This window comes from Theropithecus gelada, chromosome 13 (assembly GCF_003255815.1).
Source record: "Theropithecus gelada isolate Dixy chromosome 13, Tgel_1.0, whole genome shotgun sequence".
Taxonomy (NCBI): domain Eukaryota; kingdom Metazoa; phylum Chordata; class Mammalia; order Primates; family Cercopithecidae; genus Theropithecus; species Theropithecus gelada.
The window spans coordinates 35944033-35965165 of record NC_037681.1 but is presented as its reverse complement, the minus strand read 5'-3'; the positions used below and the strand labels follow the sequence as shown (position 1 = coordinate 35965165).

Here is a 21133-nt window from a genome sequence, read left to right as displayed (position 1 = left end):
CAAGTTCCAGTCTGAGAGAAGAGGGACAGGGTGGGCAGGACAAGGCCCAGAAGTTGTACACATCATTTTGAATCATACCCTGTTGTAACCAGAACCTGGGAAAGGCAGTCCTGAAGGAGGCAGGCAATTAGCATCTCTCAGGCCCAGTGACCACGTCTTAACCCGACTTTTAACAGTTACTTGCATTCGTGGCATCAATACGATGACCTGAAGGACTTAGCATCTGGAAGCAAGACTGAGAGTAAAGGGAAGAATTAATGGTGATATGAGTAGGAAAAAAGAGCAAGTCAGATCTCCAAGCAACTCCTCTGCTGGTCTGGTTGCATGTGGCTTCTTCCTTTGAAAACTCTTGTTCCCTGGGTAATTCCAGTTGAACAGTAAGTAATTAAAGAGAAAAAACAACATCCTTACCATTGCTAAGCTCTATCCAGCATTCCTCTCTGGCCTCGCAATTTGGACCTGAGAGTCATCCTCCAAAGGTAGCCAGCCCAAAGAGTAAAAGCTGAAACTGAAGAAACGCAAGTTCTATTTCCAGTTCTACCTACCAGGCCATGCGAATGCGCATTCCTCTAAACTCAGCTTTCTCTCTCATAAAACAAGGGCATGAACAAGGTAATTAGAAAGATCCCCTCCATTCTAACATTTAAATGTCTGAAATTCAGTCTTGTCTTTGCTATCACATCAATTAAAAGTTAATTCCTAAACCAGTGATTAATGTGTGAAGACTGCACAGAGCGGTCATCACATAGCTCTGAGATTGGTTATAGAAGTTCTAGGACATCTCCAAAGCAAGTGGTCTAGAGATAAGTGAAAGCATGGTATCCTCATAATCATTTCACACAAACTATAAACTCAAATACATGAGATAATGATTATCTCACTACAGCTTTTCTGTTTATATATAGTTTCACTCAAGGTTTTTCAATGCTAAAAGGTTTGAAAACCATTGTATAAGAAATTATAACACCCTGTGCTCTTAAGGAAACTCTCGGACAAGAATAATTTCCCCCAAAAAACTACCTTATAGACTAAGAGTCAAAAGGCACAAAGGAACAATTCAATTATATGTATTCACATTTTTCCCTTTCCTTCTGATATTTTAGGCAAGAGCCAGTGTTTAAGAAAATATATTCCAGGGCCAGGCATGGTGGCTGATGTCTATAATCCCCACACTTTCAGAGGCCAAGGTGAGTAGATCACTTGAGCTCAGGAGTTCGAGAGCACCCTGGGCAACATGGTGAAACCCTGTCTCTACAAAATAAATACAAAAAAATTAGCCAGGCATGGTGGTGTGCGCCTGTAGTCCCAGCTACCTGGGGGGCTGAGGCAAGAGGATTGCTTGAGCCTGGGAGGTTGAGGTTGCAGTGAGCTGTGTTCACACCACTGGACTCCAGCCTAGGTGACAAAGCAAGACCCCGTCTCAAAAAAAATAAAAAATAAAATAAAAATAAAAAATAAAATTAAAATTAAAATAATAAAAACAAACAAAAACCTGAGTTTGAGTTTGATTTTAAGACCTGGAGGGACAGCAGATTAGTTCTACTTCAATGGGTATGCATCATCTGGAAAGAAAGGTTCATAAAAAGAAGATACATCTTCACTGTCACCATCACATCAGTCATCAATCCTTAGACACAGAACCTTTACTGACTCCCTCAAAACTTCCAAGCTTCCAAACTAACAAGCAGTTCTTCTACGTTGGGATCATCCAATTTTCCTTCATGTTCCAACTCTCCTCTAGCTTCAATATACACATAGACAACCTTAACCATCTGAAAACCTACTTTTAGAATATTCCCTAGTGGTTCCATGTAAGTCCTCTGCCAGATTCACATACCCATAAATTCTACTTCATAAGCCCATACTGTTCTTAAAAAAGAAACAGAAAAAAAGTATCAATATAACTTTAAAATAAGACACAAACCTTCATGAAAATATAGTCATCAAATTTATTTTCATTGGGATGCCATTTTTTGAAGAATTCCTAAGACTAATGTTTCCTGACATGCAAGAGTTAGCATTAATAGCTTACGTTACTATAAATACTGCTGCTTGGAAGCAGTACAACTGTTTTAGAGTTTTAAGACTACAGACTTTCATTACTCAAATCTTATTCAGTAAATGTAAAAATCAGAAGGTTCTGAACAGCTGGTTAGGAAGGTAGCCAAGATGCAGGAAAGATGTCTGCGCCTCCTTTTCAAGGGCAGCCAACTCTTGAACGGTAGGTGCCAAAATATCCACATGGCCTTTATAGCTTCCACCTGCATCACACACAAATAACAAAGTAATGTAAATGACATGCTTGAAATAACTTGTCAGCAATACTTTGGCTCAATTATATCACTTTAAACATTGCTTGTAGCAATAAAATGTACTACTGGGCAAGTTATCTCCAGAACTTTGACTTTAAAAAATGTTAAATCAATTATTTCAATATAAATAAATAATTAGGCCTCACTAACAGCTGTCCCAATACCCCTACCCACCCTTGGCTTGGAAACAACTAGTTAGGCCTGAGTCTTAAAATTTTCCAGGAACAAGCTAACAAAAGGGCATCCCAGGCAGAGGAAATAATATGCTGAATTATCACCTGAATTAAGTCAAAGGCTTCTAATTCCTTGTTCAAAATCACCTATTATGCTCTTGTTTCCTAATAATTCCACAAAATGTTCAACTACTCTTATGATATTAACACTTCAAGAGAAAGAGCTAAGCTGAAGTCTTTCATTCACATAAAGATGACACAATTAAAAAATGCTACCAGGCAGGTATGGACAAAGTACTATGAGGGTAACAAGGGAACGATTAACATGTTAAAAATATACTCTTACCCTAATGAAATGAAACTACTGCCTTCCCAAACTGAAGTTCAAAACAGGTACATTTACATTTAAAATAGTATTTAAAATAATTCAAAGCTTACCACCAGCAGCCCTTTTTTGACCGTAGGTAACTTTCCCATCAAATTCATCCACTGGTACCTTTATATCCGGCTCAACCTGAGAAATGGTACAGTTCAGGTGTTCTTCTATCTCAGATAGTAACTAAGTAAGGGAGACAAAATTTCCAGATATAATTTTTGAAGATAAATGCTGTCTATTTTACCATTTTAATACATTATTTGTGAGCCTGACTCCAAGTCTTACTTGCATCTCATTGTACCATATGGTACAGCCTCCATCTTCCTTGAGTCTTGTGTTATAACACCCTTTTCCACGGCTGCTACATACGTGGTACCAAACCTAAATTTAAAAAGGAAAAAATATTAACAGGCATGGAGATAGAGACATACTAAATATCTTATTCTAAATTTGTTTTTAAGTATTTTCTGTCCTCAAGGCACTAGAAAAATAGATTATAGGTGAAGTGACTACTACTTGACTACTACTATTGTAGTATGACTACTACTATTCAGTAGCTCATTAAATAAATAGGTCTTCTGAAAAAGTTCTTTTTGAGAATAATCCAAAAGTTTTCCTAAAATGGGTGTCAGGTATCAAAAGGAATTCTCAAAGTAGGATGAAAAAGTAAATATTAAGGCATACTATGTCAAGATTAACATAAAAAATAAAGTTCAAAAGAAAAATAAGTTCAAATGTTTTATATAATAGAATAATAAAGCAAATAACGCAAAATGTACAACTAGTAAATTTTTGCAGTGTATAAAACTCCCATATGCAGAGTATATGGGAGCTCCTTATGACTACAACTTTTCTATAAATTAGCAATTATATCAAAATCAATCTGCCCTCACCATGAAAAGTCTTCCATGGCACCATGTCAGACGATGTTTAAATAGTTTTTGGTGGAAATGACTACAATAAAGCTAGTAGGAAAAATTGTATTTTGCATATTTCCTTTCTAAATTTCACCCTATTATTTGTCCATTCTTGAATACAGAAAAAAATGCCATTAAAAAGTTCATTTGTATTCCACATGCAGCTGAATTAAATTTAAATAGGAAAATCAAACTGTTTTTATTTCCAACATCTGAAATCATAACGCACACAATGAATATAATAGAGCCCTACAAAGATTACCTTTTCTTTTTCTGTTGCCACCAGGGAAATTGCCAGACCCATCCTGAAAGATGATAAAAGCATTCTATTAGACTTTATTCCTAAAGCGTACAAGCTTAAAAATGGCGGAGAAAAAATTACAGAAGTACCTTTCAGCTCTTCCTACTCTGCCAATTCGATGTACGTAGTTTTGCTTTTCATCGGGCAGAGTGACATTTATAACTGTAAATAAAAACAATTCTTAACAATTGCCATTAGTTTCTAAATTTTTCAAACATATTAGAAGGCTTTACTTTAGATTCCATAACAATCACACTGCAAGCATAAAAAGTTGCTTTTTACCATAAGGAACACCATGGATATCAATTCCTCTAGCAGCTACATCTGTGCAAATCAAGAATCTTACATCTCCTTTCTAAAGAGAACAGAGAAGAGAGAAAGGAGTTTGTTAGCACATATACTAAACAATAAAAATAAATGCTATCCTTCCACTAAATGAGACCTCTAAAAACTCAAGTGTTACTATCGGATTAGAGGTCCACATACTCCTAATTTACTGGACCAAGTCTTGAAGTTGTATGTCATGATCTGCTGAAACATGACATTTAAGGTGATTAAATCAGAGATTGGGTTCATTTTGCTTTTCTTTTTCTACTCAAAGATATTAAACCATTGCTAAAACTTGGCTTAATCTTTAGAAATATCTTCAGAAATTGAAGAGAAAGATAAAACAGAACACAATGTACAGACATAAGCATTATCTTACTCTTGCATTCAAATAAACCCAGAATACTAGATATTTTACCTGGAGGCTACACTTTTTGTAACAGACAAAATTCTCAAGGGGAGGAAAATGAGGGTAGGCCCCTGGTGCTCACCAAGAAATACAAATTAGCCTTTCGATGTCATTTGTGCCTCAAGACACAGCAAAATTAGAGATCTGGGGGGTGGAAAAAGGGTATACTGACTTATGGTCCGGAAAAATGCCTAAGGTCGAGAAGGGTAGCACACATTCAAACGAGGCCATGTGATGTGTTTTCACATCTGCATCGATTACACCCAGCATGGAAACATAAGTCAAAGTTCTTCAACCCAATACTTCCAATCTTTTTTCTTAGAAAATGATACTTGTACTATACACTGGGGTCTATTAAATTAATGAGACTGCTTGGATGTAGAGAGGTTACTGACCTTTAGTTCTAAATGGCTCAAGCCCCACCCACCTACACCAAGAGCTGTATGACCCGTTCACGTGCTGCAAGCACATAACCGGAAAGGTCTGCCCCAAACAGTATCAAAATAACTTTAATTCTACATAACCATATTCTGATACCTGTCTTAATTAATTTACAAATTGAGTTCCTTATGGCTATTGCTGGAGACTATTTTTAAGGCTTATAGACATGGCTTAGCTATCCAATGATACTTCTCCTAAACATAGCTACCTGAAATAATTTAACTAAAATTTCTAAAATTGAAAATTCTTGTTATAGTAGTGTTGTGCTGATAGAGAATGTGTAATTTACCATTTGAGTGTCAACAATCACTAATCCCTGTCATGATGATGACGCATTAGTTAGGGTAGAAACATTTTGAAATTTCTAGGACAATAACTGCTTTAATAATATTAACTGGAACTACTTAAAACTAGATATAATGCCCCTCTTAAGTATTAAGGAAACAATCAACTATATATATCAGTACCTTAAATCTTTCCAAGTTTTGCTTTCTCTCATGAGGTTTTCTGTCACCATGAAGACAAACACATGAGAACTGGTGTCCTTTTTTATCAGGTCCTAGTGAAAAGCATATTAAGCATTTAACCTTGGAAAATCTTCTGCCTAAGACTATGTAAAAAAACCAATAAAATTGAGACTACAATAGTGTCACACAATTCCATAAAAATCTATGCCCCAACTTGCTATAAACCATGGTTAACACAATTTCTGTCACAAATGAAGTACCATTAAAAGGAACTCTATGGAGCGTTAAAGTCGTCCTGCTTTTAAGGGCATCTTAAGTTACCCTTCGCAATCTGTAGGAGGAGTGGATCAAGCAGTGTGCCAACTAAAATGCCGATGTGTATACCAGGAACCTCACTATCCTCCATAAAACTAAGACTCAAAAAGTAGGGAAAAGAGATCATTCTTGGAGGAACCAAAATTAAGCTTCATCAAGTTAATGTGCTTCCTAAAAGGCCATGCCCATAAGCCTGCTCTCTTCTCAAGGTGTTTTAAGCAACATAGTTATCTAGTTTCATGGCCACAGAAGATTCAAAGCAGCAAACTGTAAAGATGGAGAGGTGCTATTTTAGAGGCAGGTGCAGTGGTAGCCAACCCCCCAAAAGAAAACTCTTCAAATAGACACAGTAACAAAAAGAGTAACCACTGGGAGGTAACAAAATAACAATTATGCCACTTAACTGTTCTCCAAGGTAAATTAAGTTCAGTAAGTATACTGAAAATTCAAGGAAACAATACCTTTTGAAAGATATCTATTCAAAATGAATAACACAAAAATCAATTATGCAGAGTGAAATAACAGCTAACCAGAACTTCTAGAGGCATACACCTGAGATTTTATTGCATCCTGAATTCAAGTGGTTTAGGGAAGTATCAAATACACACTGCAACTCTCTGGTTAGGGTATGTGTGAAGGGGACACGGATGCTTTAATCCCTTCTTTTAAACCCCTATAATCTGGTATATATTGTGTTTGAGTGTTAGTGATGGTGTGGTAAACTTGTTTTCTAGGCAGAAGTAACATCCACATCCAGAATATTTAGGGAAGGAGGATCAAAGTAACTAAGGGATATTACTACTTAATCAACAGTACTCCTTACTACGTAATCAACTCCTCCATTCAAAACATTGATAGGAAGAAAATAAGTATTACAAAACAGTCACTATAACAACCAAGCAAGTCTGTTTGCCAGGACTTGGAAAAAAAAAAAAAAAGTGTTACTTAAGTGCTCACTATAATGAACAGTGTAATGTGTTCTTTATATGACTATTAGTTCAAATATTCTATATCCTTCTTGAGTTTTCTATCTCCTTGATGTACATCAGTTATAACAAGATGTGTTAATCTTTCCTCAGTACAATGGGATTTGTATGTTACCTTGTATATCTGCCAATTTTTACTTTTTACATTTTTCCAACATTTATATTTTCAAACATGTAGTGACATTGAAATAATTTTAACGATGAACAGTTGTATACCCACCACCTAGATTCAACAATTAACATTTTACTATACTTGCTTTAACCACATATCTACCTATACCTGTGTCCATCCATCAATTCATCTTTATATTTTTGTACATTTCAATGTAAATTGCAGACATCAGTACACAGTTCAGCATGCATATAATTAACTAGAATTCAATATTTGTTTAGTTTTTTCTTTTGAGGTAAAAGCTGTATTCAAGAAAATCTACAAATCTTAAGTAGATTTGCTGAGGAAGTCCCATTAGGATACAGAACATCATTATCACACCAAAGAATACCCTCATATCCTTTCCCAGCCTTCCCTGCTGCCACCCTTGTGGGGACTACTACTGTTCTGATATTTTTTCTATCATAGATTAGTTTTGACTTTTAAAAAATGTCATATAAATAGATTCATACAGTATATATTCTTGTGTAAGAATTCTTCAATTTGGCATAACGTTTCTGAGATTCATCCATGGTTGCTGTGTCTACTCAGCAAGGAAAAGTCTGTTCCTTTTCACTGCTGAGTAGTATTCCATTGTATTTCACACTTTGTTTATCCATTCTCCTACTGATGGACACTTAGTGTGTTTTCAGTTTTAGAATATTATAAATAAAGCTGCTATGGCCATTCTAGCACCTTTTTGTCAATATGTGTTTTCATTTATCCTGGGTAAACATCTAGGAGTTTAATTGCTAGGCCATAAGACAACATTTTTAGTTTTACAAAAGACTGCAAGACCCTTTGCTAAAGTGCTTATACCATTTTATATTCTCATCAACAATCTATTCTCACCAACTGTATGCAGTTGCTCCATAGCCAAAATTCGGTGTTGTATTTTTAGTTTAGCATGTACAATGGTATTATACTGTCATTTTATTTTGCATTTCCATAACAACTGATTGAGAATTTTTCCATGTTGGTTTATGATGTAATTTGGCTGGGTCTCCACCCAAATCTCATCTTGAATTGTAGTTCCCATAACCCGCATATGTGGGAGGTAATGGAATGGTGGGAGATAATGGAATCATGAGAGTGGTTACCCTCATGCTGTTCTCATGATAGTGACTGAGTTCTCATGAAATCTGATGGTTTTATAAGGGGCTTTTCCTACTTTGCTCAGCACTTTTCCTTCCTGCTGCCATGTGAAGAAGGACATGTTTGCTTCCCCAGCTCTGCAGAACTGTGAGTCAATTAAACCTCTTTCCTTTACAAATTACCTAGTCTCAGGCAGTTCTTCATAGCAGCGTAAGAACACACTAATACAGTTTACACACTCGAAGTTATAAGAAGCATAAAATCTGAACCCTTACAGTTTCATTATAGCTTGAATATTTTATTACATAGTGACTCTTTATTTCTAGTAATATTTGTCTTAAAGTCTACTGCATCTCTTAATAATATAGCTAAACTGGCTTTCTTTTGGTTAATATTTTAGCTGACACATGCACAATATTTTTTCATTCCTTTTCCTTTCCATCTTTCCGTGTCCTCAGATTTTGGGTATGCTCCATGTAAACAGCATATTGCTAGATTTCATCCAGTCCAACAATCCATGCCTTGTAAGAGAAGACTTTGTCCACTGATACTTACAGTGTTTACTCATACATTCAGATTTTTCCAACATTGATCTTATTCTATAATTTCTAACCATAATTTTTCTCATTTTATTCCCCTTCCTTTCTTGCTCTTGCTTAGATTAGGATTTTTTCCTCATTCGCTTTTCCCCATCTACTGGTTTAAAAGACATACATTCTATTATTTCAGTGATTACATTTTAAATTTTAAGACTAATAAACAACTTTATCCTTCTTCCAAATGATATAAAACCCTTAGAATGCTGTGATTCAAGTTCACTGTAATGAAAATGTACCTATGTGGAAAATTCTCTCTTGTTTTTTCTAGGGCTTATCACAGGGAAAAGTACTGAATAAGCATAGATACTTAAAATATGCCATCACTGCTTTAAATTCTGTACATGTATTCTAGATTGCATCAACATGAGATTAATAATCTATCACAAGAGGAAATAAACATAATTTATTTCAAGTGAGAAAAAATTACCTCCTCCTTGTTGCATAAAGTACTGCTCCAAGTTATCACAGTCAATTTTGGTTCTACAGAAGATAATTGCTTGATCCATCTTATGTTCCTTGATTGCCCGGACAGCATACTCCCCCTTCAGGATTTTAATAGCTTCAGACCACATCTCTTGAATACCATAACAACAACAAAAACCAACAGAATTTCAATCTGAATTTGTCATGAATACACATAATTATAGTCATAGACTGACTGCTTAATTTTCCTAAAAAAGAATACCTGTTCTAATAAAAGTATTATATATAGACAAAGACAAGAAGTAAAGATAGAGTAAAACAGTAAGTTAATCCATTCATTCATTTATTTTTGTTTCTGTTAATATTTTTGTGCTACTTTATGTAGTATACAAACATCTATAACCATACCTCTTATGAGGGAACATACTCACACATATGTACAAATTAACAGAAATACATACTCACAGCAACACTGTTCTCATCCCTCATGAAGAACAAGTCATACTCTGCCTTGCATGAACTTCCCTAAATGCTCAATAAATGCTTTATACAATTATTTTAACTCCTTTTAAAAATAAGGTACTTTCTAAATCAATCTAAATACCAGAAAGTTCATACTTCACTCTACGCAGTAAAAACCTCAACACAAAAATCTAGTAATTTCTTCGTCACCATCCTCCAACTCTATTTTTCAGTGTGAAGCTGTGCTACAATTGTTATTCCTCAACCACTGAATGTTAAGACGTTAATTCTGTGACCCAAAGTATTTCTAAGGTCTCTCTGATCATCTCTAATTGTAGTCTAAACTAAGCAAAACTTTTGCAAGAAAAATATAAGAAGGAATAAAAACTGGAATTTTATAAAATGCATTCTCAAACAGTGGGATGACAGATTTTCAAATACTGTCTCTGTTCTTCTCCAACAATAAGGATAACTAAGTATGTGTCCAGTTAATTTAGAGCTACACATAAACCTGAGTTCAAATCTTTAATCAAGATTTCAGATAATTCACCTTTTTGATATAGTTGAAAACCTGCCCGTGAATTCAACCATGAAGCAAACAGAGTCTGACCCTCACCAATGAATGATCCACCTGAAACATCTGATGTCAGACATGCAGCCTAATGGGTTTAAGATTCATTCTTCCAAGTTTTCTAAGCACCATCCTTGTATCATGATGTACCTTCCTATACTTTCAAAACACTATTTAACCTGAAACAGCGTGTCTCAGCTCTGCACAGAAGAATCTTCATTGAGGCAGAATTTAATGTTAGGCTTTTTAAAAATTGCCAAATATTTAATGGTACAGATTTGCAGTTTAAGAAGATGAAAAAGTTCTGGAGATGGATAGTGGTGATGATTGTACAACAATACAAATGTACTTAATGCCAATGAACTGTACACTAATAGTTAAAATGCAAAGTTTTATGTTATGTATATTCTACCACACAAAAAAGTCCACAAACAACTATTTCAAAATCATTTCAGTATCTTTTGCAAAGCTGTAGCTAAAGAAATTTTTCTTTGTTATGCAATATCACTGATATGAGAAACTTACATGATTATTTCTTCTTGAATTCAGGGTCAGTATAAAATAATCTCTCTAGAAAAATTTGCTGGTTTCCTATGATCAATGAGATTTAGATAATCAAAAATATTTGTGGCTGGATGCAGTGGCTCATGCCTGTAATCGCAGCACTTTGGGAGGCCAAGGCGGGTAGATCATTTGAGGTCAGGAGTTCAAGACCAGCCTGGCCAACATGGTGAAACCTTGTCTCTACTAAAAATACAATTAGCCGGGTGGTAGTGCCGCATGCCTGTAATCCCAGCTACTCGGGAAGCTGAGGCAGGAGAACTGCTTAAGCCTGGGAGGCAGAGGTTGCGGCGAGCCGAGATCGCACCACTGCACTCTAGTCTGGGTGACAGAGTGAGACTCTCTCTCAAAAAAAAAAAAAAAAATTGTGATTTAGATGCCAGGAGACTAATATCTAAATTCAATGATTAAGGCCAGGCACAGTGGCTCATACCTGTAATCCCAGCATTTTGGGAGATCGAGGTGGGAGGATCACCTGAGGTCAGGAGTTCAAGACCAGCCTGGCCAACATGGTGAAACCCCAGCTCTATTAAAAATACAAAAAAATTAGCCAGGCGTGGTGGCAGGAGATCCCAGCTACTTGGGAGACTGAGGCACGAGAACTACTTGAACCCAGGTGGAGGAGGTTACCTTGAGCTGAGGTCGTGCCATTACACTCCAGCCTGGGTGACAAGAGCGAGACTCTGTCTCAAAAAATTAAAAAACAAAAAATAAATAAATTCAATGATTCATATTCCTCTAAGTTGACTAGTATCAGCTTTTTTCCCATTTCTTTTTTATCATTTTTATTGTCTTTATTTCCAAATTTCCTGTTCTAATTTTGCAGGTCACCTCACATTCTTCATGAGAATAGGTAAGGTATAAATTTCATTTTCAAAATCTTTCAACACGTTTGACTCTTTTTAACTCACCTGGACTATTAGCACCAGGTCTTGTGTTATCTTTTGCATGTACATCGTCAGTCTATCAAAAACAAAGAATAAAAACAGGATAGAGGAGTCGTTAAATAATGATTCAGAATAGATGTCATTTTTTAAAAGGGAGAATTATATTTGTCTTTACACTGCATTTCAGATATATGTCTTTATAACACAATCTGTAGGCAAAATCATTCTTCAGATTTGGAAAAACCCTTCATTAACTATAGGTCTAAGTTCACTTTTAAAGGTAATAATAATATTGAAAATGTGGTTTCTAAAATATCGCATATTTATAATAAACATAACCTTACTATATAAAGGCAAATCTAATCACAGTGAAGAAAGTGACAAGATGACCACATGAAATTGGTTTTTAGAAAAAAGTACATCAAGAGGACACCTATGAGGGCTCCTACTAAAATACTACTAAAAATGGAAATCACTGTATCTGAAATTAGGTATATATATGTTATTTACTTATAAAAATTATATCAAGGAAGCTGATCACAAAAGCAATATTATGAAGAGAGAAAAATAAAAGATGGAGTCCATCACTTATTCAGTGCTTTTTAAAGGTCTAAGGGTCTACAATGTATTGGACTTTTCTTTGATACAATAACTGACTGCCTTAAGCATCACTAAGAGCCCAAGGCTAAACTAGTTTATAAATTGTTTTATTCTACATAAATGTTAATATTATAAATCACTTACTCTAATGTGGTTCTTTCCAAGCCTTTCCCAGAGTCTGTCAGTTTTGGGATTTACTGGGACAACGACATGGTGTACAGTATCTGGAACAGAGTCTTCTCCTTTTAAGTCAACCCAGGTAGGAAAATGCATTATCTTCTCCGACAGTTTCTTTACATCGAAAGAATGCAAAGTGGCAGAGCAAACAATCACCTAAGAAGAGGAAACCCCAAATTGAGATGAACTTTTATAATAATTATTAAATCACACAAACACTGATATGAAACACAAAGTGTGCTAGCCTGGACTCCAAAGATAAGTTCAACACTTTACTCTATGCAGCGACAACTGGAGGTATGACTTTGGGCGGGTTGATATCTCTGAGGTTCAGTCCCCTCACTGTCACATAGAAATCATGCCATCTCTTCCTCAAGTTCCTACAAAACTGAGTAAAATGAGATGTTTTTGTAAACCAAAAATCCTATATTACTATCAGTCCCCTTCTCTCAAAAGCTTGTCCTTCTTAAACATTTCCTAAGAAAGAAGGATATAACTAAGAGAAGATAACAATTTTTCAATAGCTGAAGTTATTTTTCCTTCGAACAGGAAGCAGTACTAATGATCTGGAATACAAACCCTAAATGTTCTATAGGACAAAATAACTAAGAATTTATACTTACAGTTTTCTGCAACACCCAACAGATTTCCTTCTATTTCTAAAAGCAGCTTTTAAGAATGTTACCTTTGAGTATACTATTTCATCCAGTAACAAAAAGAAAACATTTTACATAGTAATAAACTTCACGAGAGGGCACCAAACAAAAACGCTTTGACCCTGCTCATAAGCATTAATGATGGCAGTGGCAGGTCATCAGAAGTGGCTGCTGCCATCATGTTGGCTGCAGTGGGGCGCCACGAGCAGTGGCAGCAAGAGCGGCTGTGGAAGCTGCAGTGGTGGCGGTGGGTCCCCTGTGCCCCACATCCCCAAGGCAGCTGACTGGGCCACCCCAACCTTCGCGAAGCTGGGCAGGACTCACTCCCAGGCCCAGAGTCTCCACCACTCTGGACCCGGGCCCTGTGTTGCCGTTCTTGCCTGCCACTGCTGCGGGGAGGGCACAGAGAGGAGGAGGACAGTCCCCAGAGTCCACCCCTGGTAGGGCCCTGGAGCCCGCTGCCCTGGGAGTCACCTCAATGGGGCTGGGCCGAGTCGCCTGCCACAGGGGGAGCAGCGAGGTTGGGCACAGAGGGGCAGACAGAGAGGAGCCCTGAGATGGAGCTGGGCCCAGAGTAGTGGTGGGAGCCAGGAGCATGCAGGAGCCCCACCATCCCAGGCATGGCTGCAGCCGCCCAAGTTGTAGCTGCGGACCCAGGCATCTCTGCACTCGGGGGCCCCTAAAAGGCCCTCCCTTGCCCCAATAGGTTCAGAGATGTCTGCTCCCGCTGCCTGGCCTCTCTCTGCTGTCAACACCCACTCTGATGACAGAACAAAGTTAAGGCCGAGCTTGGGCGCTGTCACAACCCAGCTGGGTGTGCACACTTGAGGCAGCACTGATACACCAACCCACTGCCACCCTGGCTGCCTCCAGCCTTTGAGTAACAGCGAACATGGGAGCATGGCCAAGGCAGGCTGAGGACAGCCCAGTGCTGGCCTACAGATGCCCCTTGGCATGAACAGCCTGGGCACCATCAACAGCGGCAGGAGGCAGACAGGCTCCTGGGTGGAAGGGGGCTAGTCCCTGGTGAAGCCCCACCTTCAAACTGGGGAAGTCCTGAAGCCCGGGGGCCAGGCCACCAGTCCCACAGAGAGCCGGTGCCCATGCCAATGCCTGGAGCTACCCAGTGTACCTGGCTGTGCGCAGTGGCCAGACCCCACGTTCGCTCATACATCCCTCGCCACTCTGCGCCTGGCTCACCCTTGGGAGGCATGGGGTCCAGGCTGGTAGTGAGAGCTGAGCACAGCCTGCCAGGCCAAGTGGGCGGAACTGAGTAAAACTCGGCCTAAGGCACCACTGGCTGCAGAGGTTTCCAGCCAGAAAATCAACACCCCCTAGGATCCCGTAACGTTAATACATAACAATTGTTTACATGTATTTTAAGATGCATTGATAATTTTATACCTGAAGTCTTTTTCCATCAGAGGTAACCTGAGGAATCTGATTGTGCATCCTATTTATAAAATCAGAATAACCTTGAGTAAGAAGCCCATCCTGTATGAGAAGCAAAGAATAAATTAAATTTTTAATCAGTATAGAAAATAAGTTTTAATCAGTATCAAAAATATTTTTTGCTAAATCAAACAAAATATAAGGAAACTAATTCATATATATACATAGTCCTATATTTTCAAAACTATTTTGTTGGATATTTAAAGATAAATTATAAATTCAATTTTAAGTTCCTTGTGACTAAAATATGAAGAGGTGACAACAAATAATCCAAAACCATAATCTAATAATCTAGAATGAAAATGCCAGTCAACAGCTTCTAACATATATCCTTCAACAGACTTTTCATATAAAAAATTAAAAACCCTCAGTGCTGAGGAACTAGTTAAACCCAACTTGAAAATGATTTGGAAGTATGTCTAAGAGCCTCAAACACATTTACGTCCTTCCAGATGGTCTACATTTTATATCTCTGACACAAGGAACAAATTTATAGTATGTAGAAAATGTATGTATAAACAAAGCTGATTATTTGGAGTAAAAATCATACCTACCTACATACCTAGTAATAAGAGTAATTAAATATACCATGAAGTAGCTATATAATAGACCTGAAGTAGCCATATGATAGACCACTAGACAGCATTTATAAAGTATTTACAAACAATTACAGGAAATACTTATGATATTACATAAAATTTTAAAAAATTTTCCCAGATTCCTCATATCTTGATTTCAACTCCACGAAATAATATATAAATAAAAAGAGTATATGAAAATATACCAAACTGATAACAATGATTAGGTAGTAGGATCATGACTGAATTATATTTCTTCTTCATTTTATATATTTTATCTCAAAAAATGTAAATAAACTTTTAAAAAAGCATGCTTATCTTTCAACATACAGCTTCATCCAGGACCAGGAATCTAACTTGAGATAAGTTCAGCTTTCCAGTTGACACCAAGTCATCTAGTCTTCCCGGAGTACCTACAACTATATCTACCTGAAAAATAGCAAAACAACTACTTAATGAAAACTAAAGAAACAGTATAATTACCTTAAAATAGCAACCAATAACTGTCTACTTTTAAATAAAAACATGCATATGTCAACTCTAAATTTATTTAAAAAAAAAAAGGAGTTACAGATAATGGCATATGTTAAACTGATAATTGGTTTGAAATTAATGTGAAGATTTTGGTATTTTGACCAAAATTGATTTTGACATCCTTAACTGATATACATTCTAATGTATAAAATTTATATTTTCCAAGCAAAAATCAGATGAATTTACTGGAACTCAATGGAACCTAGAACTCAAGTCCTAGTTCCACCATTACTCTGCTCTGTGACCTTAATTTACTTAATCTCCTCTAGTACCAATTTTTCCATTTTTGAATTGGGGAAATACCTTCTCCTTTTCAACATGGTTGTGATAATTAAGAGATAAGATGCGTAAGGCACCAGATGCAGAGTGTCCCAGGTGCTCAATAAATTTGGTTATAGTTAATAGTAATGGTGATCAGACTGTCCAGGAAAACAGTAATAGTTACTATTTGTCAAGTGCTTATAATGAACCGGCACTCTGTGAAATGTTTTACAAGTACACGTTTTATTTCATGTTACCACTAAGGTAAATACTACTATAATTATTCCTATTCAATGAGAAAACGGAAGTTTAGAATACTAAATATTTTCAAACATACATAGAAGAGAACAGTGAGCCTCGGTGCCAGTACCCAAACAATTAACATTTTGCATTCTCCCACACATATCTTGTAGTCAAGTCCATAGGTATGGTGATTAGACACATAGGTTTCAGAGTAAAGTTCTGAGTTATACGATCTTAGGCAACTTAATATTTGATATAAGCCCTCTTCAAAAATAGGGAAGAGTACCATCTCAGAGGATTATTGTAAGTACTGAGTAAGAACATGTTATGGTTTTAGTACAGTGCCTGACCCATTTCTAGAAAGCAGTCAATAAAGATGAAGTGTTGTTTTTTTTTTTTTTTTTGAGATGGAGTGTCGTTCTGATGCCCAGGTTGGAGTGCAGTGGTGTGATTTCCACCTCCTGGGTTCACACCATTCCCCTGCCTCAGCCTCCCAAGTAGCTGGGACTACAGGCGCCTGCCACCATGCCCGGCTAATTGTTTTGTATTTTTAGTAGAGACGGGGTTTCACCATATTAGCCAGGATGGTCTCGATCCCCTGACCTCGTGATCCGCCCGCCTTGGCCTCCCAAAGTGCTGGGATTACAGGCGTGAGCCACTGCGCCTGGCAAGATAAGGTATTTTTCAAGTGTGTATATGGGCCAGCGCAGTGGCTTATGCCTGTAATCCTAGCACTTTGGGAGGCTGAGGCAGGCAGATTGCCTGAGCTCAGGAGTTTGAGACCAGGCTGGGCAAAATGGTGAAACCCCGTCTCTACTAAAACACACACACAAAAGAACTAGCCAGGCATGGCGGCCTGTGCCTGTAGTCCCAGCTACTCAGGAGGCTGAGGCAGAATTGCTTGAACCCAGGAGGCAGACATTGCAGTGAGCCGAGATCACACCACTGCTCTCCAGCCTGGGTGACAGAACAAGACTCTATCTCCAGAAATAAAAAAATAAATAAAAATAAACAAAGTGTGTATATGATGTATTCATGTGAGCACAAATAAGGTATTACATAAGATCATTCAGTAAATTAGGCAATTCAAAACCTCTACTCTTTAATTGACAGGCATTAAAAAACAACACTTCCATTCTTTTTTACCTGTTTTCTCCACCCTGTACTAAAAATATTGGTTTCTATTAGCAAAGTTATTCCTCTAGTTCCATTACTTCAATATCTCACTCCTCAAATAAACAGAACATTGTGCTGAATGAACTTTTAACTTGATCCAATAGGAGACACTTACTATCCCATGAAAAATAAAGCAGACATTTCTGACGCTATTGTTTCATCTGCACTGATAATTACAAGCAAGTTCAACCTAGAAAATATTGTCTGAAAACGTGAAGATAAAATCTGTCCAATGTATTAAGAATCTACTATGTGCCAAGCACTGAGACAGGTGCTGTACACAGCAGTGAACAAAATACCATCTGGTTCTATGACATCAGTTTAGTACAGTATTCTAACCATGTGAGTTTCCTCCTTCCTAATTTCAGCAGGTAAAGTGGGCATGAAAACAGACAAGGCCTCTCAGGGTTTTGTTTTAAGTCAGTTAGATCAGAAAAGCCTGTGAGACATCTTCATTTATATCATTTTTATGATACCACTACCTACCTTTATCAGGCCTCAATGGCACATCTTGCATAATATTGCAAGTCTAAAAGATTAGAAAACTAAAATGCTTCCACTCTCTCACTGCCAAGCTGACTTCTGCCCCAGCATAATACCCAACACAGGGCTAAGGCTGAATCAGAGCGTGGTGGAAGATAATAGAAGCAGAGAATGTAAGATAGAAGAACAGAAAAAGATCATATTAGATCCGCTAAGAAGTAGAGTAGAATTGAATTCTGCGAAGAATGCTCTGGAATAACACTGCCTTTCCAATTGCTTCAAGTTAGTACCAAATTTTAAGACATCCTGATGAAAGCAGATTTAATTCCCTAAAAACTCTATAAGCTTTAGGAAAATAGGAATTGAGAAACATATTATCTTATGGGAAAAATGGGTTTGAGGAAGCAAGATTGAGAATAAACTTTTTAAATCTCTCTTACAACCACTAAAACAAAATAAAACACACTAAATGTTTCAGCTTATCTTCTGTTGCTTTAAAAGAATATCACAAAGTAGATAACTTATAAAGAAAAGAATATTTCTCACATTTCTGGAGGCTTGGCAAGTTCAAGAGCATAGTGTCAGCAGCAACTAGTGAGGGTCATCCCATGGCAGAAGGGAGCAAGAAAGAAACAGGCCCAAACTTCTGCAATAACTAACCCGCTCCTACAGCAAAGGCATTAACCCAGTCATGAGGACAAAGCCCGCACGGTCTAATCATCTCTTAAAGGCCCCCACCTTCCAATACTATTACATTGGCAATTAAATTTCAACATGAGTTTTGGTGGGGACATTAAAACCATAGCACTAAATAAAAACGTATCAAAGCAATATTACTCAGAATAGTATTAACAAGTATGGTAATATGATTCCTTGCTCTTAATATGGCATACCAGGTCAAATGTAAAGTCCATGTGGCACAAAATTTAGATTGACAGGAGCACCAATGAAATTGGAGAAAGGACATAATTGCTTGTCATGACTCAATATTGGATGGTTTAGCTTAAATGATTAAATATTTAGGAAAGGAAATAAAAGAGAAATTTATAAGCTGTAAGTTATTTCACATACGAAAAATATTTCATGAAGTCCTACCTTCACAGAATTGATAAACGGTTAAAAATTTCCCAAACTTCAGTCGGGCACGGTGGTTCACTCCTGTAATCCCAGCACTTTGGGAGGCTAGGGCAGGCGGATCACCTGAGGTCAGGAGTTCAAGACCAGCCTGGCCAACATGGTGAAACCCTGTCTCTACTAAAAATACAAAAAAATTAGTGAGTGTGGTGGTGGATGCCTGTAATCCCAGCTACACAGGAGGCTGAGGCAGGAGAATTGCTTGAACCCAAGAGGCAGAGATTGCAGTGAGCCAAGAACGTGCCATGGCACTCCAGCCTGGGTGACAAGAGTGAAACTCTTCTCAAAAAAAAATCCTAAACTTCTTCTCCAATAGTGGAGATCACTGGAGATTACATCCTCTTAGCTTTGTCCTTCACAATGGCATGCCTGAGCACAGCCTTTGCGCCTTCCCCTTACACATAACTGAACTCATCTCTCTCCTCACTGGAACTACTACCCACTGTCTTATCGTTATTCATCCTTCCCAAGGGCCACTGCAGGAACTTCTATCCTTATCTGCAATCTATTTTACCTCTTCTTTTGTTCTTAACTCCAGTTTCTTCTTTTTCACTTATCTCCCCAAAAAGAATGACTCTTTACCCATGAAGGCCGGAAAGAAATTCTCAAACGTTCAGAGGGTAAACAACAAAAAATCATGTATGCTGGAATTTTGCCTGAGAGGTTTGGGAGAGACTACTGCTTTGTATACTTCTGGGAGAAGAAAAGGCACACTTGCAAGATGTCTTTGAACAAATATACTCTTCTGATCTTGCACTAATTTCAGCCTCACTTAAATTTTCTTGAAACAAAATAGAGCTGTATTGCCAAAACAACAGCCCATGACATTATGTTTTAAAAATTAAAACTACAACTTACTCCATTTTCCAAAACAGAGAGCTGATCCCGGGCCGCAACACCTCCAATTATCAGAAGCTCCCTGAAATAAATATTAAGATGATAATGTAAGAAAAAAAAAATTAAAGTCTGCTTTTCATTGTTTGATCTGCATCCACTTATTTTAGGTGGAAATTAAGGCTGAGAAAGGAACTGAGGAAAAAAGCCTACAATAAAACAAGTCTGGGGAAGGTGGGAAACAAAGCAGTTAAATCTCCATAGCTGTATCCATTGCTGAAGTGTGGTAAAGTCACGAAAGACAATGTGTGAGCTTGTAACGTGGAAAAAATTAATCCTCATCTACATATTCTTCTATATTAAGATAATTCAAGGTCTTTTAAAACCTGGTTTCAATCTGCGTTTTCAGACATATATACTTGTATGTATATAAAATGCCCTGAAGGAAAATCAATTTAAAACGTAATGCAAAAATCAATTTAAAACGTTGCCTCCAGAAAGGATAACTAGAAATTGGGGAATGGAGTGAAAGAAGACTCACTTTTCACAGTACCCTTTTGTGTTTGAATGTTTCTCATTTCAACAACTGGCCCACTGGCACTGGGACACATGGAAATGCACATGCAAAAGACTGAAGTTAAAACCCTTCCTCATGCCACACACAGAAATTAACTCTAAATGTATCACAGACCTAAATGTAGAACCTAAAATCATAAAACTCAGAAGACAACACAAAATAAAATGTTCATGACCTTGGGTTAGGCCTAGTCTACCTTAACTACAACATCAAAACACCATGACAAAAGAGAAAAATAGATAAATTGGATTTCATCAAAATTAAGACTTCCAAAGGATAGTATCAGGAGAGTAAAGGCCAGACGCAGTAGCTCACACCTATAATCCAGCACTTTGGGAGACTGAGACACAAGGATTGCTTGAGGCCAGGAGTTCGAGACCAGCCTGCACAACATAGCAAGACCATGTCTCCACACAAACTAAAATTAGCCAAGCACTGTGGCACTTGCTTACAGTCCCAGCTAGTCTGGAGGCTGAGGTGGGAGGACTGCTTGAGCCTGAGAGTTTGAGGCTGCAGTGAGCTATGAGGCACCACCATACTCCAGCCTAGATGACACCATGAGCCCTCATCTTAAAAATAAAACCAAAACCAAAAAAATCACCTGGAGGAGTTGCTTTTCTTAAAAAAACAAACAAATTAAAAAAAGATTCTAATT

General features: G+C 37.4%; 1 protein-coding gene across 3 annotated transcripts in view; it reads right to left on the bottom strand.

The window, feature by feature from the left end:
• Positions 1 to 1925: 1925 nt before the first annotated feature.
• The window catches only part of DDX1 (DEAD-box helicase 1), a 38475-nt gene continuing 19267 nt past the window's right edge, over positions 1926 to 21133 (bottom strand). For all 3 annotated transcript variants that reach the window (XM_025355101.1, XM_025355100.1, XM_025355102.1), the window contains 13 exons: positions 19926 to 19986; positions 15567 to 15665; positions 14611 to 14700; positions 12518 to 12706; positions 11798 to 11849; positions 9297 to 9443; positions 5724 to 5815; positions 4362 to 4434; positions 4169 to 4241; positions 4041 to 4083; positions 3147 to 3242; positions 2924 to 3044; positions 1926 to 2261 (listed from right to left, as the gene is read on the bottom strand). In XM_025355101.1, coding sequence (XP_025210886.1) covers positions 2131 to 2261; positions 2924 to 3044; positions 3147 to 3242; positions 4041 to 4083; positions 4169 to 4241; positions 4362 to 4434; positions 5724 to 5815; positions 9297 to 9443; positions 11798 to 11849; positions 12518 to 12706; positions 14611 to 14700; positions 15567 to 15665; positions 19926 to 19986 — 1267 coding nt within the window. In that variant the 3' untranslated portion in view covers positions 1926 to 2130. The remainder of the gene's footprint in view (positions 2262 to 2923; positions 3045 to 3146; positions 3243 to 4040; positions 4084 to 4168; positions 4242 to 4361; positions 4435 to 5723; positions 5816 to 9296; positions 9444 to 11797; positions 11850 to 12517; positions 12707 to 14610; positions 14701 to 15566; positions 15666 to 19925; positions 19987 to 21133) is intronic.